Source organism: Spea bombifrons, chromosome 2 (genome assembly GCF_027358695.1).
Source record: "Spea bombifrons isolate aSpeBom1 chromosome 2, aSpeBom1.2.pri, whole genome shotgun sequence".
NCBI classification, from domain to species: Eukaryota; Metazoa; Chordata; class Amphibia; order Anura; family Pelobatidae; genus Spea; species Spea bombifrons.
Genome location: NC_071088.1, coordinates 5,981,270 through 6,004,185, shown reverse-complemented (window position 1 = coordinate 6,004,185; position 22,916 = coordinate 5,981,270). Strand labels below are relative to the sequence as shown.

At 41.9% G+C, this 22,916-nt stretch overlaps 3 protein-coding genes across 3 annotated transcripts; all 3 read right to left on the bottom strand.

Moving 5' to 3' along the window:
* Positions 1 to 287: 287 nt before the first annotated feature.
* Positions 288 to 1,730, bottom strand: LOC128474492 (OX-2 membrane glycoprotein-like). The gene is made up of 2 exons (XM_053456841.1): positions 1,640 to 1,730; positions 288 to 795 (listed from the first exon to the last, which is right to left on the bottom strand). Exons 1-2 carry the CDS (start codon positions 1,677 to 1,679, stop codon positions 401 to 403), a joined length of 435 nt encoding a protein of 144 aa, XP_053312816.1. The 5' UTR covers positions 1,680 to 1,730; the 3' UTR covers positions 288 to 400.
* A 1,667-nt stretch (positions 1,731 to 3,397) lies between these two features.
* On the bottom strand, positions 3,398 to 14,394 carry LOC128474946 (uncharacterized). Its single transcript, XM_053457383.1, has 7 exons — positions 14,334 to 14,394; positions 13,364 to 13,705; positions 10,385 to 10,423; positions 8,082 to 8,120; positions 7,077 to 7,188; positions 6,090 to 6,168; positions 3,398 to 3,761 (listed from the first exon to the last, which is right to left on the bottom strand). The coding sequence occupies exons 1-7, from the start codon at positions 14,389 to 14,391 to the stop codon at positions 3,636 to 3,638; spliced, it is 795 nt and encodes a 264-aa protein (XP_053313358.1). The 5' UTR covers positions 14,392 to 14,394; the 3' UTR covers positions 3,398 to 3,635.
* A 3,194-nt stretch (positions 14,395 to 17,588) lies between these two features.
* On the bottom strand, positions 17,589 to 22,626 carry LOC128474452 (OX-2 membrane glycoprotein-like). The gene is made up of 5 exons (XM_053456794.1): positions 22,529 to 22,626; positions 21,192 to 21,533; positions 19,946 to 20,239; positions 18,676 to 18,815; positions 17,589 to 18,021 (listed from the first exon to the last, which is right to left on the bottom strand). The coding sequence occupies exons 1-5, from the start codon at positions 22,572 to 22,574 to the stop codon at positions 18,004 to 18,006; spliced, it is 840 nt and encodes a 279-aa protein (XP_053312769.1). The 5' UTR covers positions 22,575 to 22,626; the 3' UTR covers positions 17,589 to 18,003.
* Positions 22,627 to 22,916: the final 290 nt, after the last annotated feature.

Sequence of the window (22,916 nt, the reverse complement as noted above, 5' to 3'; positions counted from 1 at the left end):
TACCAGAGTCGCTGTGGCCGCCTGCAGTGTCTTCTTCTTCCTCGTTTAGCCTCTGCTCATCGGCTGTTTCTGTTAAAGCAGAGAATGTTGGATGATTAAATTGTAATTTTCTTTTTAATGGGAACTAAGTAAAATTAAATATTTTTCTAGTGATCAATAGCCATGCAGGACCAGACTCCTGTGCGTATGTGTGGAATGCATTCATATTGGTTTCAGCGAGAGCTTTTTTCCTGCCCAGGAAGAGGGCAGCTGCAGAGTTGCAGCTTCAATTTTTTTTTAAGAATGCAAATGAGGTATTTATAGGGAGTTAGGGTTGCTCACAGAATACTTGCATTAATATGCACTATTCTATAGTGGGATTGTACGACATTAAACTGTCCCTTTAAATGATCAGGAATCTTCAAATATTTTTAAATACTAAAAGGGGAAAAAAAAACGTTAAGTGCCATTTACCAGGAACTGTTAGGTAGACCGCGCCTTTGAATGCCCCGAATGGAAATGCATTAAAGATACAAATATAAAGGGTTTCATCTTCCAGTTTCAAATCGGAGATGGTGATGGATGATCTGTTCAGCTCTGTGCCATTAACAGATACACGTTGGTTGAATGACGGGTTAATTTTGACTCCGTACTTTTTGCTTTGGGTGGCAATATTTTGGGTGACATTATCCTTCTTCTTCTGCCACGTCAGCTGCTCAGTATCTAAATGCGACAATGTTAAAGCACAAGTCAGGGTTACCGTGCCCCCTAAAACAGCACGATCTGAAGTTGTGCATTTGACGTCTGGTTCTGACCCTGCTGATAAAAATAAAAAGTATTTAATGCTACAGATCAATCTATTCCTGCAAGTCATTCAATAGCAATCCTCTTATAAATTGAAATATTGTGTATAGACCCGTTATTACTGGCAGTCCTTCTCCCTCCCCTTTTCTGTTACTTTGGATTTATTTTGGGCCGTTAATTAATAATCAGTAATCAGGAATCTTTGGTTTTAGGTTATCTTTCCTTGTACTTTTTTTTACTTTGTCTATAATAAACTGAAAGGATTAATAAGGCGCCAAGGGAGAGCAGAAAGTAGGAAGAGAAAGAGAAAGGAGGAAAAAAAGGGATTAAAGCGAAAGAGAGGAGCAGGGCTAAAAAAAAGGCTATAAAAAGAAGACGAAAGAGAAAAATAGAAATACAAAAGATGAGGACATAAATAGAAGAATAACCTGGGAACAGAGAAAAGCTCAAAGTACAGAGCAAGAGACAGAGAGACCCAGACCAGCTGCGGTGTTAATGAGGGGGGGGGGGGGCATTGCTTAAAACAAGCTCAAACTTTCATCATTTAAACAGACATTTGGTCCTGTGGCGGCATTATAAACCCATCTCCGGTATTTTTGTGTCTTTACATTTAAAGCATACTCTTTTTATTTAACCATTGAGTAATCTCACTGCCAACCCAACCTTTTGTTAGTGAACGTGTCAACTCATAGAAAGGAAGTGAGACCCCGACTGTTGGGTGATATGGAAATATGTAATGAGTAAATTCTACTCCTAGAATAAAAAGTTTAAGCTTCATTTTTTTTGTAACTGGTATCACGTGTATAAAAACAATTTTACGCAGCTTTAGTTTATGATACAGGGAAGATGGTCTTACCTGAAACGCATATGAAACCCAGAAGCAGGAAGGGATGCATCGGTTGCCTGTAAGATCCTCCGCAGTGTAAAACAGAATTTGGTGGCAGATCCATTCGGCCCCTTCTAGTCTGCCCATTAACTGTAAAGACTCATCATAAACAGTGCGTGGTCTTCTCCCAGGATATAAGCCATATGTTTATCTCACGCACATTTTAATGACGGCTGGCAGATGGCGAGGGTGGTGGCTACAGATAAGAGTAGGGTTCATGCGGTTATGCGTGTTTTTCTGTACAGATTATATATTTTAGGGGTGTTTTTAGGGCCAAATGTTTACTACTATAGAAAACGCAAATTCATTTTCTCTGGGTGACACCCAACCCCCCCCCCAGCGTCCAACAGCCATATATTCAGTGGTGGGATTCAATTTTTTTAGTAACCACTTCCAAGATTTCGTACTAAAAAATAAAAACCTCACACACACTCAGGCACTCTCTCTCACACACACACACACTCAGGCACTCTCTCTCACACACACACACAGACTCAGGCAGTCTCACACAGACTCAGGCAGTCTCTTTCTCCTCTCTCTCTCACACACACACACACACATACACACACAGACTCAGGCAGTCTCTCTCACACACACAGAGACTCAGGCAGTCTCTCTCACACTCATACAGGCAGTCTCTCTCTCACATACACACAGACTCAGGCAGTCACACACACACAGACTCAGGCAGTCTCTCTCACACACAGACTCGGCAGTCTCTCACACACACACACAGACTCGCAGTCTCTCACACACGCACACAGACTCGGGCAGTCTCTCACACAGGCACACAGACTAAGGCAGTCTGTCAGAAACAGGGATGGAGCGTAGCGCAGGTTTGATAAGCAAGGTGTTTTAATGAGCAACCAATAATACACATACAGTCCCAACGAAAGAAACACGGCAGTGTAGTTAATTAAACAGTGCCAAGGACAAAGGCAGTCAGTGTAGATTCATAAACGAATTCACAGTTCCAGTACAAAGGGCAAAGGCAAATAGCGTAGTCAAAAACAGTTGCAAGGTCAAAGGCAGGCAACGTAGGTTCATAAACGGGCCGGCCTTAGGGGTCTGCGGCCACACAGGGCTTACATTAAAACATCGGGGGGGGTTAACTTTATTTAACATCCTCCATGTTAAATAAAGTTAACAAAAACTTTATTTAACATGGAGGATGTTAAATAAAGTTAAAAAAAAAACCCTGATGTTTTAATTTAAACCCTGTGCGGCCGCACACCCGTAAGGTCGGCCCTGGTGGGGGCTTCCTGGCCCCTTAGAGTGGCGGACCCGGTCGCAGTTGCGGCCGTAGAGGCCACATAGGCTGCGTTAATGCGGCCGTAGAGGCCACATAGGCCCAGTCAGTTCGGTCCTGACTGGGCCTATTTTAAAGTAGGGGCCTGGAGCTGCAGCTCCATCAGCCCCTAAGTCAATCCGGCCCTGCTGCGGCCCAGCCCACCGGGCAAACGGGCCTGGCTGGAGGTGAGGTTGATCTTTTAAAGCCTGATGATGAGGCCAGGTGAGAGAGGCGGGGTTCAGTCCATAATAGAACTAGGTGATTACATAGTGAGTTTAAGTCCAGCCGGGCCTCTTAAAGGGGCGGCCACGCCTTGCGGTATGTGGGACTCTAGGTGATGCCTGACACAGTCTCTCACACAGGCACACGGCAGTCTCTCTCGCACACAGAGACTCAGGCAGTCTCTCTCATACACAGAGACTCAGACAGATAAAAAATTATAAAAAATCCCCATCTATCCCCAAAAATTCATGGTTTGCCGGCTTCAATTGACAGCCTGATCTCCTCTGGAGAGACAAATACATGTTCCTGCCACTGCAACACAGTCTGTGATTTAGAAGATCCCTTTAAGGCGTGTTCCATCTTTCCAGCAGTATTCCTTTTCTCATATAAAAGTCAACGTCTGGCCAACACGTTCAGATCGATACCAAAAGGTGAACAATTCTTGATAGCAGTTTAACATTCACGGCTGAAATATGGTTCTACTGCCTGTGATGGAAAGAGAGACTTCCGCAAAAGGCTTATATCATCGTTTCTTGCGACACAGGACTTTCGTTTGGACGTCGACGACCCTGGGATTGACTTTAAAGAAATTACAAGATAAAAAAAAATAGCACATCCAATCTCAGAATTTAAAAATAAAAGAAGCATAAATAATTAACCTTTGAATATGAGTTGTCGCTTCTTCTGAGTGGCGGTTTACTAAGAGTTTTACGTGACTTTGTGATCTAATTTAGGGCACAATTATGCTTCTGGTGATGCTTTTGGTGACATCCTCTCCCTCCATTCGAGGATCGGTGAGAGGACGTCACCGGAAGCGCCGCCATATTGCCCTAAGTTCACCTTAGGGCAAAATGGTGCACTTTCAGACATGTCTTCTCCCCAAATAAGAGGAATATGCGGAAGCAGTCGGCAGAAGCGGAAGAGGTCGGCTTAGAAGGAAGGGAAATATTTAGAGAGCGTTAGAGAAAGTGAACGAGAATGAGAGAGTGAGAGAAAGTGAGAGTGAATGTGGGCACCGGGCAAAGAAACTTGTTCCCAAACGGAAAATGCCCTCTAATTTTTGTTCGAACCAAAACGGGCAGGGAACGCATTTCGCTCAAAACGAATGGGCTAAAAAGAAACCGAAAAATCTGTCCTAATTGTTTTTGGTCCATTTGCACATGTGTACTTTATATCACAAGTGTAAAATAGTAAAGCACTAATTAACTTCTCTCTCCATGAGATGAGATGATGTTGCCAGGGCTATGTGGGGGCCATACCATCACTTCCAAGACTCCTTGTTTTTCTTTTTGCAGAAAGTAGTTTCATATAGACTTTGGCTGTATGCGCGGGGTCCTTGTCATGCTGCAGAATAATATAGATTTCCCTCGTTTCTCTTTTTTTCTGAGATTACGAAGTTTGGATATAAAAAAATCTAACGGTGGAGAGTGAAATCTACCCGGGAGACGAATAACCCCTCCCGCTCATCCCTATGGGCTTGAATAAACCCCACCAAACGTAAGGGTCCAATTTCCCTACCAGATATATATACATTTGTCTTGATGAATTACACTATGATGTCTTTTTCTTTTTTTTCTTGTTTTATGATTGAATTTAATATACTGCTCGGATCTCTTTGAAGCTACATTGAATTGCTTGAATTGGTATTATTTATATTATCTACACTCACTTGGTGTGGGGGGCGCGTCACCTATATATGTTTTGTATGAAAGGAACCTCTCTCATTCTTCACTGTTGCCTTCAAAACACTCATTCTTGTACCATTCTCCACCCCTTTGGCAAACAAGATGCCTTCTTCTACAGCCAAATATTTCAAAATTTGGCACATCAGTCCTGACCACTTGCCGTTTTTCTGCACTCCGTTGGCCTTGTTTCTACATCGGAGGAATGGCTTTTTGGCCACATGAAGACCACTTCTGACCAGAAGTAGAAGGGTATACCAGGATCCCACTGTTTTCTGCCAATTCTGAGCTGATGCCACTGCTAGACATCTTCCGATTGCAAAGGGAAGCAAGCATAATGTGTGTGTTTCATCTACGTTTCCTTGTCCGACCACTGCATCTATGGTCTTCAACATTGCCTTTTTGTTTCTGCTTCTTCCAAAGAGCTTGGACAGAACATCTGGAAACCCCTGTTTGCCTTGAAATGTCTCCCTGGGAGAGACTGCTGACTACCTTGTGTCCTGTTGCTGTGTTCAGTCTTGCCACGGTGTATGGCACCTTGTTAGTGAGTTTGGCTGTTTCTCACCCAGTTTTATATCCCCTACATAGCCTATAATAATACAAAATCCCTGAATTTGTACAAGTGTACCATTTTGTTAAATGATAAAAATAAACTATTAACGTTTCTATTTTTTTGAGAGCATTCTTACTGTACAGCCTTTGTTTTACACCTGCCTAAAACTTTTGCACAGTACTGGGTGGGAGGATGAGAGTTAACCTGTCAATCGATAAGGGTCCATGAAGAAGAAGTTTTTTTGAAGCACTGGACACCAGCGGGGAGTTGGACAAGCCCGGGTAGGGTATTCCAAAAGATAGGGGCAGTCCCTGAGAAGTCTAAGGTAGGTCTATGTTCGGAGATCCCGAGAAGATGCAGGTAGTTGAAGAACTTTATAGGTGAGAGTAAAGATTTTAAATTGCAGGCAGCCGGTGAAGAGATGGACGGAGGGGAGAGGTGTACAGCAATGAGTAAGGAAGATAAGCCTGGCAGAAGCATTCATGATGGATTGTAAAATGGGAATAAAGGAAACCAGCTAAGACTGAGATATAGTAGTCAAGATGGCTAATAATGAGGGCATAAACAAGAGCCTGGTTTGCATTTTGTTTTAGGAATAGTGAATGCGGGCAGTGTTTTTAGTTTCTTGAAAGAGACCAAAGAGGGTGACACCATATTAATTCGCATACTCACTGTATAGTTACTTCTGGGCGGTGTTCGAAATTCTATGTTTTCGGGGTCAATAGATTTCATTGGTGTCACGGCCTGTGTGCTTTAGAAAAAAAAAATTGACATGGATTGACAAATATGTGATGATTATATGATCATTTAAAACAAAAAAAGCAAATACACAGGTATACAGGTATACCCGCAGCTATACACCCTGACCTCTGGACATACCCGCAGATATACAGCCTGACCTCCGGACATACCCGCAGATATACAGCCTGACCTCCGGACATACCCGCAGATATACAGCCTGACCTCCGGACATACCCGCAGATATACACCCTGACCTCCGGACATACCCGCAGATATACAGCCTGACCTTGGCATATACCCGCAGATATACACCCTGACCTCCAGACATACCCGCAGATATACAGCCTGACCTCGGGACATACCCGCAGATATACACCCTGACCTCCAGACATACCCGCAGATATACACCCTGACCTCCGGCCATACCCAGAGATATACAGCCTGACCTCGGGACATACCCGCAGATATACAGCCTGACCTCCGGCCATACCCACAGATATACACCCTGACCTCGGGACATACCCGCAGATATACACCCTGATATCCGGACATACCCGCAGATATACAGCCTGACCTCCGGACATACCCGCAGATATACAGCCTGACCTCCGGACATACCCGCAGATATACAGCTTGACCTTGGCATATACCCGCAGATATACACCCTGACCTCCAGTTGTGTGTGTACACAATGTTCGGGTTTATAGTAGTTTTGGACGATCTTCCTATCTATCCGCTCCACCCCAGGGACCCAAATACACGAAGTATGCAGCCTCTCTGCACCATGAGTTTAAAGAAATCATCTCCTTGTGACATTACAAATCACACGGCTTACAATCGAACGTGAAATCATCCATAATAATAACTGACATGAATGAGCTCAGATTAATCTGTCCAGGCCTTCTTTAAGCTACTTACCTCTTCACATGTTTTTTCTGATAGTACAGAAATCCCACGACTACACACAGCAGCAGTAATATTGCTAAAACCATAGACATTATAAGCAGACGTCCATGGGAATCCAACATTCCTAGTCGATATAAAGAGAAAGAACATAAAGAATTAGATACCTCAAAAAATAAAAGCCAAACATGGAATTCCTTGTGGCAGGAAACTAAAAAAAGTTTTAACCTGGAAGGATCTGATCAAATAAATTCCCAGCCCCTAACGAGGGTAGAACGTGGCATTTAAATTAGTTCTCTAAACGTTAAAAATACTGATAGATATCCGCCAGATAAGGCAGATTGGTTATTTTTATTCTGTGCTTATTAAAAAAAATATTTGTTTTTATTTTGGATTATAACTCTTTTTTTAAGACTCTTTCATTCACTCTGTATCATCTGAAACAATGTTACACATGACCTTTGTTTTTTGAGTCTTCCCTTGCGGGACACGGCCAGGACTGCACACTGACGTCGGGGGCGGCCCCACTCACGTAGGGGGCGGTCCCGCTGATGTTGGGGGGAAACACCCCCATGTAAAGGAAAAATGTCAAGACCCCGCTCCCGTGACCCGGAGGATTCGGGTCTTGACCCGGAGAACCGGAGGAGCAGTGCTCACCCGGAGAGTTCCCAGGTATGCCTATAACACGCTACCCACATATGTGCTCTGGTGGACCACTATACCTTCAACGCGTTTTGACGGCTAGTCGAGGAGATTTGGTCAAATTAGAGCACTGTGTGACCAAGTGGCTGCTAAGTTGATAAATGCAATGTTACACATTTAGGAATAAAATATAAATGTGTTAATTATACCTTAAATGGGGTTTAAAATGTAATTAAATGAAACTTATTTGGGAATAATTACAGACAGTAAACCTAGGAGCAATGCTCAATGTCAGGCAGCTGCTGCAAGAGCCCATAATATCTCATATCCCATAATAATCTCTCTAAGTGTAGCTTATACTCTAGTCACTTTGCTTACCTGCAGTGTCGTCATCTTTCTGTATCTGCTGCTGGATGGCTTTTTTTGTCGGAAGACAGGGGGAAAAACAAGTAAAACTTAAGTTATTTTGTACCACAATTAGAGAGGAACTAAATCGAAATTGAAATTTGTTTTCATTTTATCACATTATTTCATCTACTAATATAATATTCCCCTCCGTATACTTCCTAAAAACAAATGCCCCTCCCCATGCTATAACAACTAAATGGGATTCCAGACAACTTTTTGGAGAACTTATCAAAATAACTGTAATTTTGCACATGATACACAGATCTGCAACAGAGTAGACTTTCATGGTTGAACAAGCCAAATGGCGAGTGATTTAACCCCTTCGGGACCATTAATTATAATTATATATAACAAATGGAAAAAAAACTCCAAATTTGTATTTAGGTATTTGTCCTGTTTTTGGAAACACCTCATATGCCTGGTATTTTCATTTATTTTGGCACTTACAGGGTTAAATATAAATGACGCCCATCGCTGTTTCTAAACAAGATTTTTTTAAAAATGTGGTATGCTGGGAGTTGCACCCCAGTCGTGGCCAAAAAAGAAAAACTGTTCAACAAAAATATATATTTTATATTTTATTTAGGGCATTTTAACACTTTTGATTTAAACATTTTAGTGCCAGTCTGTCCTAAACATTGCAGTAAAAATGTTTTTTTTTTTCATTTTTATCCAAAGACAGTATTTCAGTAATTTTTCCCCTGGGTACATAAAATTACTGAACCAACATGTGATTTGTATTTAGACCCCCCCCCAGTACAGCGATCCCCCATATACATAGATAAGTACTGCTAACAGCAATCACACTCCTATCAAGCCCAGGCAGCCAGTACATGCTGGAACCTGGGGATGATAGGAGTGTGATTACAGCCTCCCTATGCCATGCTACTCCCACCACTCCCCCTTACACATCCATGCTATCACACACACACTCATTCACAAACATTTAAATACTCATTTATTACATTAATCACACATACTTGCTTATAAACCCTCCCCCACTCCTTACCAGAACTGCAGATCACTCACTCGCAGACTTCTGCAGAGGCGGCTTTCCTCTGCAACTTATCTTGTCCCGCCCCCAGAGAAAGAAGGAGGGGGGCAGAGTCATGTGACGACTCTGCTGGGTTCCTGTTCTCCTGGCTAGTACAAGAGACGCTGCTCGCGACCAAAGCACCGGTAAGCAGCCTGGCCCCAGCGGACATTTTTTTCCAGCTATTTGAGGTCTTATTAAAAGACGACCTCGATTATAAGATGAGGGGTATTTTTCAGAGCATTTGCGCTGAAAAATACCTTGTCTTATAATCGAGCAAATACGGTAAATGTGTAAATTATACCTTAAATGGGGTTTAAAAATGTAATTAAATGAAATTTGGTAATAATTACAGACAGTAAACTTAGGAGCAATGCTCAATGTCAGGCAGCTGCTGCAAGAGCCCATAATATATTGTCATGATATTCATTCCCAAGAGAAAAATATAACTCAAACCCACTTTGAAAATTAAAGTCTAGGTGTCTGTTCTTAAAAAGGACATTATGGAACTTATGATTATGATTCTCTCTGTCACGGGGTCAGGGAGAGAGGAAGGATCCTACTATGCAGATAAGCACTGTAGAGAAGTCCAGTATACAGTCCGTAATCAAAAGGGCAAAGGCAGGCAGCGAGGTCAAACGTATCCGAGGTCGAGGCAGGCAGAATAGGAGCAAAACGGGTAAACAGATCCGAGGTCGTAGGCAGGTAGCGAGAATCGTAGTCAAAAACAGGCAAAGGTCGGTACACAAGGAAATCGAGATAATATAAAGCAATCAGCACACCCAAAAAGCATTACACTTTGAACGGGTGAAGACAGGAGAGAAAAGTGGCGTTTAAATAGGTGAGTGATTGCAAACAGCTGTGCAGCGTACGCTACGTACGTTGCGTACGCCGCGTACGCTGCATAGGCTGAGTACGCTGCGTAGATTGCGTACGCTGCGTAGATTGCGTACGCTGCGTACGCTGTGTACGCAGCGGTACGCCCGATGCGGACCTACGCCGCGTCATAACCGCGTCCCCTTCGGTACGCGTGGGGGACGTACCGGCGCGTCCACGGCAAGTAGACGCGATCCCAGCCGAGGAGGAGGAGGCGGGACCGCGACACTGCCGTGTGCGTACGGCGGGGACCGCAGCGACGGAGGAGTCGGGACCAGGCGAGGCAGCCCTGGCGTCAGAGGTAGGTACCGCGGCGCGCGTGACACTCTCTAAGTGTAGCTTATACTCTAGTCACTTTGCTTACCTGCAGTGTCATCATCTTTCTGTATCTGCTGCTGGATGGCTGTTTTTGTCGGAAGAAAGGGGGAAAAAACAAGTAAAACTGAAGTTATTTTGTACCACAATTAGAGGTGAACTAAATCAAAATTTGTTTTCATTTTATCACATTATTTCATCTACTAATATAATATTCCCCTCCGTATACTTCCAAAAAACAAATGCCCCTCCCCATGCTATAACAACTAAATGGGATTCCAGAAAACTTTTTGGAGAACTTATCAAAATAACTAAGGGGTCTCAAAGGTAACGTATGCAATGTTATACATGATACACAGATCTGCAACAGAGTAGACCAAATGGCGAGTGATTTAACCCCTTCGGAACCGTTTTTTTTTTATTTATTTATTTTTTTTTTTACCATGTTTGCGCTAAAAGACCAGAGCAGTTTTTGTGGTTTTGCTATGTCTTTCTTCAACTGTAAAGTCTCTCTTCTCAATAAGTGCCCCCCAACAAATCATATATTGTTTTTTTTCAGCACAAGTAGGACTTTCTTTTGAAATTATAATTATATATATATAAACAATCATTAAGTATGAAAAATATCTAAAAATGTGCGGAAAATTAGGAAAAAAAATGAAATATTTTCACAGTTTCACCTATATAAACTATATATAACTAGTGCAAATGGGAAAAAAAACTCCCAAACCGTATTTAGGTATTTGTCACACCACATATGCCTGGTATTTTCATTTATTTTGGCACTTACAGGGTTAAATATAAATGATGCGCATCTCTGTTTCTAAACACGATTTAGAAACAGAAATCGAACAGAAAGAGAAAAACTGCTCAACAAAAGTATATATTTTTTGAAAGATGACATCCCAAAGTATTTTACTTAGGGCATTTTAACACTTTTGATTTAACCATTTTAGTGCCAGTCTGTCCTAAACATTGCAGTAAAAAATTTTTCTTTTTCATTTTATCCAAACACAGTATTTCAGTAATTTTTTCCCCTGGGTACAAAAAATTACTGAACCAACGTGGGATTTGTATTTAGAAACACCCCCCAAGTACAGCGATCCCCCATATCCATAGATAAGTCATGTTTCTCAAGACATTGTGGAACCAAAACTGGAATGTGCACATTTCAATTTTTAAACATTTTAAAATATTTTTAATTAGATTACTTGTAAGTGACAAGTTTAGGCCGCTGACATCGATCAGGGAGACCGATCAATAATCAGTGACTCAAAATGTAATAATTATGTATTTTTTTTATTAATAATTTGTGTTTTTTTCATAATTACACTAGATGACCCCTTTCTCTTTCTAGGGCAGGGTCATCCAGGAGCTGCCATAACGATCAGATAACTCCTATTGGCCAGGAGAAATCTGATCATCATCAGCCCACTTTTGATTGGTTGTACAGCAGTTACCAAACTCACAGCATTTGACCTGGAAGCACCCTGGACTTTCAGGTCAGTGCTGTTAATGTTATTATTTGTTTTAATTATATATTTTTTTAACTCTTTCAATGCTGATGTTCCATTGGAGCACAGCATTGACTGATATTAACCTCTGCAATGCCGCGATGGTGTCATACACTATCGTGGCATTGAAGGAACACTGCACGATTGCTTTTAACAGAGCAATCGGGCAGCAGGGGAGGGGGGCTGGAGACCAAAGAACCCTTTCTCCCTGTCCCTGCCTCTGGCAGCTGGGACATAATAACTCGTAAATCGGCGATGGCAGGGAGGAGTCTCTTTGATCACTCCTGTAGGGGTGAACAAAAGGCTTGTGGGGGCTCGTTTTTAGCGTTGCTGGTCTGCCTGGGCTTCCAACGGGAGAGAGGAACTTATTTCTGAGGACTTCAATCAATAAATTGTTGGGGTGGTATTGCTAAAAACAGGTACTGATGAAAATTATCAGAAAAGATGAAAGGATCTCAGTATGTATGACCTGGAGAAGAGAGAGGGGATGGGATAGAAACGTTTAAATGCCTAAAGGCAGCTCTGGAGAAGCATAAGCACAAGGGCAGCATGACTGGGCTTGGCAGACCGAGCAAGGGGTTAATGTTTCTAGGGAGGTGAGGGCTACAAGAAGGAAGCACAGTCATGGAATGGACACAGGATCCGACTACGACTACGGATATATGAGAGACAACCGCCCACCCGCCCTTGTCTTGGTGGGTTTTGGGATTGTCACAGCTGCGGTGTGAGTGGATATGGGCCGGTGATCTTAGCCCCATATGCCCTGTATGGTACTTGGGAGGGAAGGGTTACGTCACAGGATTAGCTGGCCAAAAGGTGAGATAGGACAAATTTGGGGGCCCTCTGGGCTGGTGACCAGGGACTAGAGGGTTAATTATAATCTGGCTAGGTTAGTGGACTTGGGCTAGACCTTGAAGGGTTAAACGTTGGCCGTAGCACTTTAGTTATGAGTGATTGCAGTTTAAGTTAATAGTTAAATATCGATATCTATCCACTCAGCTGCATGTAATCTTTAACTCTTTGCTTCCCAGTAATAAAGCTGTGGCCTTCTCTATCCAACTAAGGTGTCTTATTTGGGGTAGGTAAGGAGGAGGTTAATTGGCTGCGCCCTACTAAAGCATTTAACAAAGTACAGGAGGGAGTTTATTCTAGGGGAGGAGTACAAGAGACCATAATGTAATACAAGAGAGTCAGTAGCTTAGATATAATGTAAGGAATTGTTAATATACTGAAAGGGTGGTAGATAAGTGGAACAGCCTTCCAGCAGAAGTGGTAGAATTTACTACACTAAGGGAACTTAAAGATGCATTGGATAAGCTCCTGAATCTAAGACAACCTAAAGTAAGTACCCACATCATGCCAAAAAATCACAGCCGTAACTTATCTAATCACCAGGGTACCGAGATACACATGAATTTGAAAATATGGATACATTGTGAAGAAAAACTTTCATGGAATCTTCTCCTTTAAATATGGACAGAAATTAAAAAAAAAAACCATGAAATCAAACTTACCAGAAACTGGTAGGTAGACCTTCCCTTTGAATCCCCCGAATGGAAATACATTAAATATACAAATATAAAGGGTTTCATCTTCCAGTTTCAAATCGGAGATGGTGATGGATGATCTGTTCAGCTCTGTGCCATTAACAGATATACGTTGGTTGCATGAAGGGTCAATTTTGACTCCGTACTTTTTGCTTTTGGTGGCAATATTTTGCAGGACATTATCCTTCTTCTTCTGCCACGTCAGCTGCTCAATATCTAAATATAGCGATTTACACTCACACGTCAGGGTTACCTTGCCCCCTAAAACGGCAGGATTTGAAGTTGTGCATTTGACGTCTGATTGTGATCCTGCTGATAATAAAAAAAAAATCATATTTTGGTAAAATTCTGGACTGCATTCGAGTTCAGATGTGAAAGTGACGGAACTTTGGGATATACTCTCTAAAGTCAGGATTTTGCAGGTCAAGTAGTTTTGTTTCACTGACCTCGTTATGCGTTATGGAGAACCAACTCCAACAGGAGTCTGTTCTAAGAATTGGGATTAGGGTGTTTCCCCCCCCGTCCCAGTTTTACTGGGGCAGTCCCGGAATAAAATGGTAAATCCATGTGCCACCAGCCCGTTTGCCAGACCGAGGCTGGGTTCAGCGGCATCACATATCGTCTCATTACATGACCCCACGGTGTGCAAGCTGCGTTGAAGACAAGCTAGGGAACGTTTTTAGGAAAGCTTTGTTTAAGGTTGTTACTTCAACAGACAAAAGCCGGTGAAAAAAAAAAAAAAAAAAACAATAAAAAAAAATAATATTATATATATATATATATATATATATATACATATACATATATATATATATATATATATATGGATATCCTAAGCTAAGGGTTACAGTTATGGCACATAAAACAAATTGTTTTTTTGTATTCCAATTTAGGGGCATTAGTATAAAAATCTATAGTATAGAAAATATCAGCATACCTGAAATGCCTGTCAAACCCAAAAGCAGGAAGAGAAACGGGTGGCAAAATGCGGCCATCTGTGCCGGTAGATTCCTCTGCAGGATCGTTGCATCTGAGAAATAATGAACTGAGAATTTATTTGAAACTCCCGCCGCTGTCTGGCTGACTTTCACTTTCGTTTTCGAGTTAACTCATTGCAGACATGAAACCATACCTCCCTATCCTGATTTTGCCATTTCCGGGAGTAAGGTAGAGCATGGTGACATTCAGTATCTCACCAGAGAATGCATACTGCGCATGTGCAGAATGGTGCAATACGAGAGTGGCGCTGCCAGTTTGAGTGACGCACTGGCGCCCAAGCTCTGCCCCCCCAAGCCAGGGGTAGAAGTTGGGAGGTAAATGGAACTCTGTATGCTTCATAGTTGAGCTGTTGTTACTCTGAGACACTTCCACTTTACAATAATAGAACTCACGGTGGACGCGGGGCAGACCTAGCAGGAAAGAAACTTCATGAAATGACTTGGAGAAAAGGTGGCATCTAATGACAGAGCCATTTTTAACCCCTTAATGACAAAGCCTGTACATGTACGGGCTCAAAATGCATTGTTTTCAATGGGTTTAAGGACCGCCCGTCGTCCTTAAGGGGTTAAAGTCACTGAGCTCTTCTGTAGGACCCATTCTACTGCCAATGTCTGCATGGAGATGGCTGCCTATGGGCTCGATTTTATACATGTATTAGCAATGAATGTGGCTGAAACACCTATGACCATTTAAAAAAACCTGAAAAAAACAGCTAACAATGCAATATTTGTAATAAAAACATTTTTTAAATACTGAAAAAATTGGACCCTATGCCCAGGGCCGGATTAATAGCATCATGGGCCTTGTGCTGAGGATTTGGTGGGCCTTTTTACAGAAATAGAATAGACAGAATCTTAACTCCTCTGCATCCATGTGTACTGGATAAAGAGAACATCAGTGCTAGGCAGATAGTATAAGATAGAATCTTATGTGATGGCATTGGGAGTACATCAGTGCACTAAAAAAACTCATCATACACCTGAAGCCACAATTTAGTGCCACTAATCCTTTTTAATAAAATATGCAGATTGAAATAGAGTAAATAACACAAATCCTTTACTTTCCCTCTCACTGATTTCTGGGCCTAGAAAGTTTTGTCCCCTGAAGTGACTACAAATTCAGGAGGCGTTTTTTCTCTGGATAAGTAAAAATTAAATCATTCAATTTATTCCTACAGAAAGTAAAGTGCCAGGAAACAGATGACCAACCAGACTAGGACAGGCTCTGCCACACCGACCACCAAACACACACCAGGACAGGCTCTGCCACACAGACACCCAAACACACACACTAGGACAGGCTCTGCCACACCGACCCCCAAACACCAGGAAAGGCTCTGCCACACAGACACCCAAACACACACACCAGGACAGGCTCTGCCACGCAGACACACACACACCAGGACGGGTTCTGCAAAACCAACACCCAAACACACACACCAGGACAGGCTCTGCAACACTGACAACAACAACCGGACGGTTAAGTTAACAATATTTTTAAAAACATTTTCCACACTGCTTATGTCTTTTGTGTTTTTCCCCCCTTGTGTATCACTCTCAGCCACCCCTATGTGTATTTATGCCCCCAGCCTGCCCCTCCCTTTGGTTTGGATTTATGTGATGGCCCCAGCTGCCCTCCTTGTGTATGGCCCCACATTGTATATTTATCCCACCAGACAGCCCACCTTTAGTATTGATTGATGTGATGCCCCAGCCAGCACCACATTGTGTATTTATGCCACCCATCCAGCTTTAGTATCAAATCAGCCCTGGCACCCAGATTGAGTCCACAGGAACCTGCCTAGCACCCAGATTGGAAACATAGGACTTAACATCTTTGCCTGCCTGTGACATCTCTGCCCCCAAAACAGCCTGCCCGTGGCATCTCTGCCCCCAAAACAGCCTGCCCGTGGCATCTCTGCCACCAAAACAGCCTCCCTGTGGCATCTCTGCCCCCAAAACAGCCTCCATGTGCCATGCCCCCCCACTTACACATCCATGCTATTCACTTATTCACAAATATTAATTCACAGATACTCATTCGCTCATTCAGATATTGATTCAGTCACAGATACTCATAAGTTCCCTCATTTACATATACTCATTCCCAAATATGCACTCCCTTATTCATACACTCATTAATTCACTGATTTATTCACTCAATATCACATTCTCATTCATACAGCCTCCATTACCTGAACAGCAGATGTCTCTGTGCCACTGCATCCTTCTGTGTTGCTCGCACTCTGTGCAAACAACTTCTGTGTACTGCACAAGGGAAGCAGACGCACAGCAGGGTCATGTGACGTACATGATGTACGTGACATGACTCCGCCGGGTTCCTGCATCCCCTTGGCAGTACAAGAGAGATGTTGCTCGCATAATGGCGAGCAACGCTCAGGTAAGTAGTGGGCCGCTGCGGAAGTGATCGTGGGCGGTCACCCGGGCTCCTTAGAATGGCGGGCCCGGTCGCAACCGCGGGTTCAAGGGGAAGCTGCCCATTTTGCCTGTTAAGACTGTGAGAGTCAGTGCAGTCTTCCCTCCTTCACAGTATTTAATTTTCCATTCTCTTATCAAAGAAGCATTTTCTTGTTATTATTTGAGCTACGTGGATTTAAACAATTTACTCCTAGACATAGGTGTGTCGCCACCTGGAGACCCCTAATTTTCCCAAAATAGATTTCCGACACTCTCCCCCATAATCATCCCCAGAGTCTCTTTGTTGCCTCATTTACTGACCCACAACTCTCTTTTCCTTCCTCCCTGTAGTTCAGGCATAGATCACATAAACAACGAATGTAAAGAATGTAAGACATAAACCCAGCTTTGCATGTATAGATCAATTGGAAATCACATATGAACTCAGCATTGAAGGTATAGATCAAATAAACAGAATCAAACAAACCCTGTATTTGTAGCTATACCTAAATAATGTGTAAAAACATAGTATAGCAGATAAAGATCAACAGAATAACACACAAACCCTGTGTTGGAGGTATAGATCAATTGGAAATCACAACTGCAAATAATAGACAAATGCCTCCTAAATTACATGCATAGATCACAGGTTGCACACCCCAAAGGCCAGCCCTGGCGTCCACATTGCCCACATAGAACCTGACCAGCACCCACAATACACACATAGGGCTTTGTCCCCAAACAGCACAGCTCAGAATATTTGCTTTTATTTTTTATTTTATATTTGATTTAATCTACAAAATACAAATAAATAAATCTCCAAAAGAAATATTTACAGAATATATTTTAGCTGCCATTATTTTTATTTAGCTGTCTATTTTTTCTCAAAAAGAAAAATAAATATGCTTTCTGCCTCAAAATACAAAATAATTTGGTAAAGTTGTTGGAAAAATTACATTACTCGGTTCAAACAATTGCATTATCATGTTTTTAGAATCTTCTGAAGAAACGAATGATATGATAAAAAAACCATCAATTTATTCATATATAAATGGGAGCAGAAATTGCGACTTTTCAACTGGAGATCCGCAGGGGCCATTTTTGTCCTTCCTCTGGAGTTTCGGCAGAAAGGGTCACTCTGAACATTCACTAACAACCATACATTTTTATATTTTCTTCTAACGAAGGATGTTAAGATGGACAGACAAACTAAACGAAAGCAAATATACATTAGAAATATTATTACACACATTACAAAAAAACAGAAACACACGAAATCCTCAATATTTATTTGCAGCTATAAGCACAGAATATGAACCCTTTGATCAGACTAATCTGCCCATTTTTTCTCCTGTTATAAGGTCCTTGGCCACGTCATATATTCAAGATATGCTTATGCCTATTCCCTGCCTGTGTAAATTCCTTCACTGTCCTAACCGCTACTAATGCTGCTGGAAGGCTGTTCCACTTATCTAGCAAGTGGAATAAAACTCCGGTGGAATATATCTAAACATCTGGCCGCTAGTTTTAGACTATGACCTCTTGTTCAAACATTTCTTCACCTTTGAACCAGGTATTTACTTTATTGCTCCATTAAGAAGACAACGGTGGCCGAGGTAGGTCCTGGGGTGGCTTTGGTGCAACTACATCTGTGCTTCTTCTATAATGTCTCTATTTTCCCTCCTCGACACCCTCAGGCTTTTTTTTTTTTCCCTAAATTAATATTCAGATTCGGGGGGGGGGGATTTTGGGCTGTTAAATCCTCATAGACACTTGTAGGGAAGTTATTAAAATATAAAAGTCTCAGGTCTGAAACTAGAAAGGTTAAAATATATAGCAGAGACAATTTTTGTAACAGCTTACCTTGTACTCCGTCTGTCTTCTGTATCTTCGACGGCAAACGATGACAAAAGTCACTGACGTCACAATTAGTATAAGTACTATAGTACTAACTACGATGGATATTACTATCGTGGCACTGGGCTGAATAGGATAATCCCTTTCTATTACATGAAAAGAAAAAACTTAGTGATTAGGGGTTGCCTCCTAAACAGGTAAAATTGTCATATTGCTTTGGTTTGAATGCATGAATGTGTTTTACTTGCAGTACCGCATCTAACCACTGGGTGTCTATCATGGCAATATTTGGGTTGGGCCCCTGAGGACGTCTTGGCAGTAACGGGTTTGTTGCCTTCAAGATCAGCTAGGTTACTTTCCCAAAGTGTTACATTTGGGGCTTGATTTGGTTCATTTGGGGCTTTTTTAATAGACTCAATGTGTAACTAGGGGTAACAATGACATATGGGTAATTCCATGCACTTCGCTACATGGATAGCGTAATAAGAAAAAGTACTTTAAAAAAGGTTACAGATTATAGAATGTTGTATTCAAAACTAGAACAAATATATTGTTAACTGATAACGAACTTCCTACATCACTCATCACTCAACAGATGCCAAAATGAAATTAATAATATAGCAACTCTTAACACTAGGGGGCACCATCAACTACAAAGAGAGGTATAGATAACATGTAGTAATGCAGATATTAACCCCTTAATGACAAAGCCTGTACATGTACGGGCTCAAAATGCATTGTTTGCAATGGGTTTAGGGACCGCCCATTGTCCTTAAGGGGTTAATAATAATGTATGAAAGAATGGGAAACTTGGGTATTTATTTGGGGTATTTTCAATAGAATCAAATAGACTAAACAATGTAAACCACCAAGGAGTTCTGAAGTATACTCTGAATGTTTCTACCAGTTACTTGACCGAGATGGTCAGTCCCGGCCCGATCATCTTGAAGTAGCATCTAGCCACACAATTTTCCCCACAGGATTTTCACCCTTTGATCACCAAGGGGATGGACAGCGACCCTCATGGCATCCAAAGGGTAGTCAGATGGATCTCATCCCCACAACCAGAGGGACATAGAGGTGGAGGGTAGGCAGGTTTTTTTTTTATTTTTTTTATTTTTAACTTAGGGTAAAATTAAAAGATTTTTTTTTTTGTTTCTATTGAGTGATATAAGGCGTTTATTTTTAGTTACCTTTATACCCTATTTATTAAATCATTTTTAATAAGAGATTTAATAAAAATGTTGCACGTTTTTTTAAAAAGTGAATAACTTACCTGGTAAATTTATGGTTTTCGAGAGCGATATATTTTTAGCAGGGTGGATTATCACGCAGGTCACCGTTTCTTGCTCTAGTCTTGAGACCCACTGGGTAAAGTTACTTATGACTGTAACAGTTTGGTCAGGGTTCACGAATCTGTAAGTTTGTTCTTGTAAATTCCCTGAAAGGTTCCACTCGATACTTGGCTCTGGTTTACCAGTTACGCTACAGCTGACAGTATATAATTCCATGGAGGTTTTCGATTCGATAAGAGGGTATACTTCCAACTTCGGCTCGGATAACTTCATTTCTAAATTGAAAGAGCCAAGACTATATTAAAGTAACAGTATCCTCAGCAAAAATACTAATGGCAAAGATCCTTGAATGGATATCAGTATATCAGTGCAACTGTGATATTGTGTAAGTATTGCCTCCTTACATCTAAAGTTAGTTAATGGAACCAGAATTTTATGGTAATATATTTGTATCTCTCAAGACCCTAGAACCTTCCTGTCCAGGGACTTGAATACCATAGAAATTCAGGTCTTGCATCCAAGTGGCCACCAGCAAGGAACTGGTTGTCCCAGGGGCATGGGGCAAGTTCCTCCCTGGGCCAGTCCAGAATTCTTCTAACAGGGCTGGGCCAACTTGGACTGGCCCATTCACGGAGGAGGGAGTACAGCGGGGTCAGGTAATGTGATATTAACCTGACACTGGGGTGAGAGCAAGGCCGCTTGCACTGTTGGTGAGAAACCATTAGGAAATGTTCTGGGGAAGGTAAGGGTGTCATGTGTGATAGAGGTGTGATGGAGTATGTTTTAGTGTCTGTGTTTGTGAGAGTGTGTGTGAATGTTCATGTGTTACAGTGAATGCATATGTAAGTTACCGGGGAGGGCACCCGAGTGCCCCCCCAGTAGCTTACATACACAAACAGTACCAGCCATAGCCCCCAGGGCCACCATCTGTTTCCTGGGGCCACTACGCTTTACCTTCCACCCTGGGACAGAAGGTGCCAACCCCCCTGCTATAATTTACTGCTAAAATCAGGACAGGGCTAGCACAAATCCCGCAGATGGTGGCATGGGTAACTTATTCATACAGCTGCCTGCACAGCAGGCCACGCGCTGCAAAATGTAAGAGCCACAAATATCATTTATTCCCAACTAGCCTTAAAGTGCAAAGGGTGATTTAAATCTGCAGTCTGGCCCTGGCTGAAGACAACGGATAAGCAGCTAATTCCACATTCACACATTTGTTATTACCATAGACATCGAGGTAAACCTCGGCAGAATTTGCTCCAAATGGATACACATTAAAGATACATTTAAAACATCCTTGATCTTCTGGCTTCACTGAGCGGATTGTGATCGTCCACGCGTTGGATGTTACCTCGGTGAAGTGGGATATACGTTTAGAATAATAGCCAATTAACCTTTTCCCACGTTTACTGTAGGTCGCCATCGGTCCCGTGAAGTTACCCGACTCCTTTTGCCATGTAATTTGCTGCAAGTCAGGCCTCATGTTGGCTTTTAGTTGGCATTCGAGAGTCACATCAAGGCCGATCGGTGCAGAAAGCCTCCCAACAGTAACGACTTTTAGTAAACCTGTCATAACGGACCAATAACAGAGACATGTCACAATAAGGAAATGGGACAATTTGTAACATCAGCTGTACTTCAGGCAGGTCTGTCCATCTAAAGATACAGTAATTAAAAAAAATATATATATATACATATATATGTAACTGACCCCCCTGGCCCTTTCCTTCAGTTAGCTCTTCCTGCTTTACATGGGGACCCTAAGCCTATGGGGTACATAGCATTGGCAGCGCCTCTACCCGACTGGGCATCCAGGGCAATGACTACGACACACAGTAATAACAATAAGACAGTATTAGAATATATTGAAGAATATTTTATCCATATATTTCTCTTTAATATTTTTATTAGCGATATTGCAGAAGGTTTTGATGGATAGGTGTGTCTTTTTGCTGATGGCACAAAGCTTTGCAACAGGGTTGATGTTCCTGGAGGGAGAAGCCGAATGGCAAGTGATTTATGTAAACTGGGAAAATGGTCAGAGCTGTGGCATCTGGCGTTTAATGTGGATAAATGCAAAGTGATGCATCTGGGGCATAAAAACCAAAGGGCAGAGTACATTGTCGTAAGCTAGAGGACATAGTCGTAAGCTAGAGGGGCAAAGGTTTAAAAGTAACATCAGGAAATATCACTTCACAGAAAGGGAAGTGTATGCATGGACTAGCCAATGTTCAAAAGTCTCAGAGCTGCAGCAGGAAAAATCTGTGGACTGTGTATTAGGGTGACCACACTTTATTTCTGCCATTCAGGAACACTTCGAAGCGGATGAGATCACAGGTGTATATATATATATATATTCACATATGAGCATTGTCACATACACAGAAAATACATTGTATATTATATATCTCACATACGCACTGATTCACATATACACATAAAATAGCCTTTAAAGAGGCTTTAATAAATGATTACTCCCAAGCCTCTCTCTTCCGTTGTCACTGACAAAATAAAAAAAAATAGTCTATAAAAAAAATCAAAATGATCTGAAAAACCCTTACCTGTAACACAGTGAACGAAGCAACAAAGCAAAGGGATCAGCCTCATCGTGCAGGAAGCAGCGGGTTGTGAAACTTTGTGCTTTTATATGTGAGGTTGGGAAAGCCCAAAGAAGAAACAAAACCTATTAGTGATACCAGAACGGTTATGGAAATTTGGAAACATAATAGCAAGTGTAAGTGTCCTAATCGGGAGGGCACTGAAGAAATGCAGCCCCCAGGAGCCATTAACAGGGGCCCTCCTCACCTGTTGTCTCTGTAAGTCAATTTGTTACGTTACATACTACTTGTTATGTCCTGTTCACCCATTGTACAGCGCTATGGAATTTGATTGCGCTTTATTAAACAATAAATGATAATAGAGTAGGACCACTGACGTAACTACAGGGGT

Coding starts and splice junctions, on each gene's coding strand:
- LOC128474492 (XM_053456841.1), bottom strand. CDS start 1,679: ATGCATCCCTTCCTGCTTCTGGGTTTCATATGCGTTTCAG. Junction 796..1,639: donor GGGTTTCATATGCGTTTCAG/GTAAGACCATCT, acceptor TTTTATCAGCAG/GGTCAGAACCAGACGTCAAA.
- LOC128474946 (XM_053457383.1), bottom strand. CDS start 14,391: ATGGCCGCATTTTGCCACCCGTTTCTCTTCCTGCTTTTGGGTTTGACA. Junction 13,706..14,333: donor GGGTTTGACAGGCATTTCAG/GTATGCTGATAT, acceptor TATTATCAGCAG/GATCACAATCAGACGTCAAA. Junction 3,762..6,089: donor CGCCCAGAAGTAACTATACA/GTGAGTATGCGA, acceptor ATTTCTTTAAAG/TCAATCCCAGGGTCGTCGAC.
- LOC128474452 (XM_053456794.1), bottom strand. CDS start 22,574: ATGAGGCTGATCCCTTTGCTTTGTTGCTTCGTTCACTGTGTTACAG. Junction 20,240..21,191: donor GGTTTACCTCGATGTCTATG/GTAATAACAAAT, acceptor CTTTCAATTTAG/AAATGAAGTTATCCGAGCCG. Junction 18,816..19,945: donor GAAAACCATAAATTTACCAG/GTAAGTTATTCA, acceptor TTCATGTAATAG/AAAGGGATTATCCTATTCAG.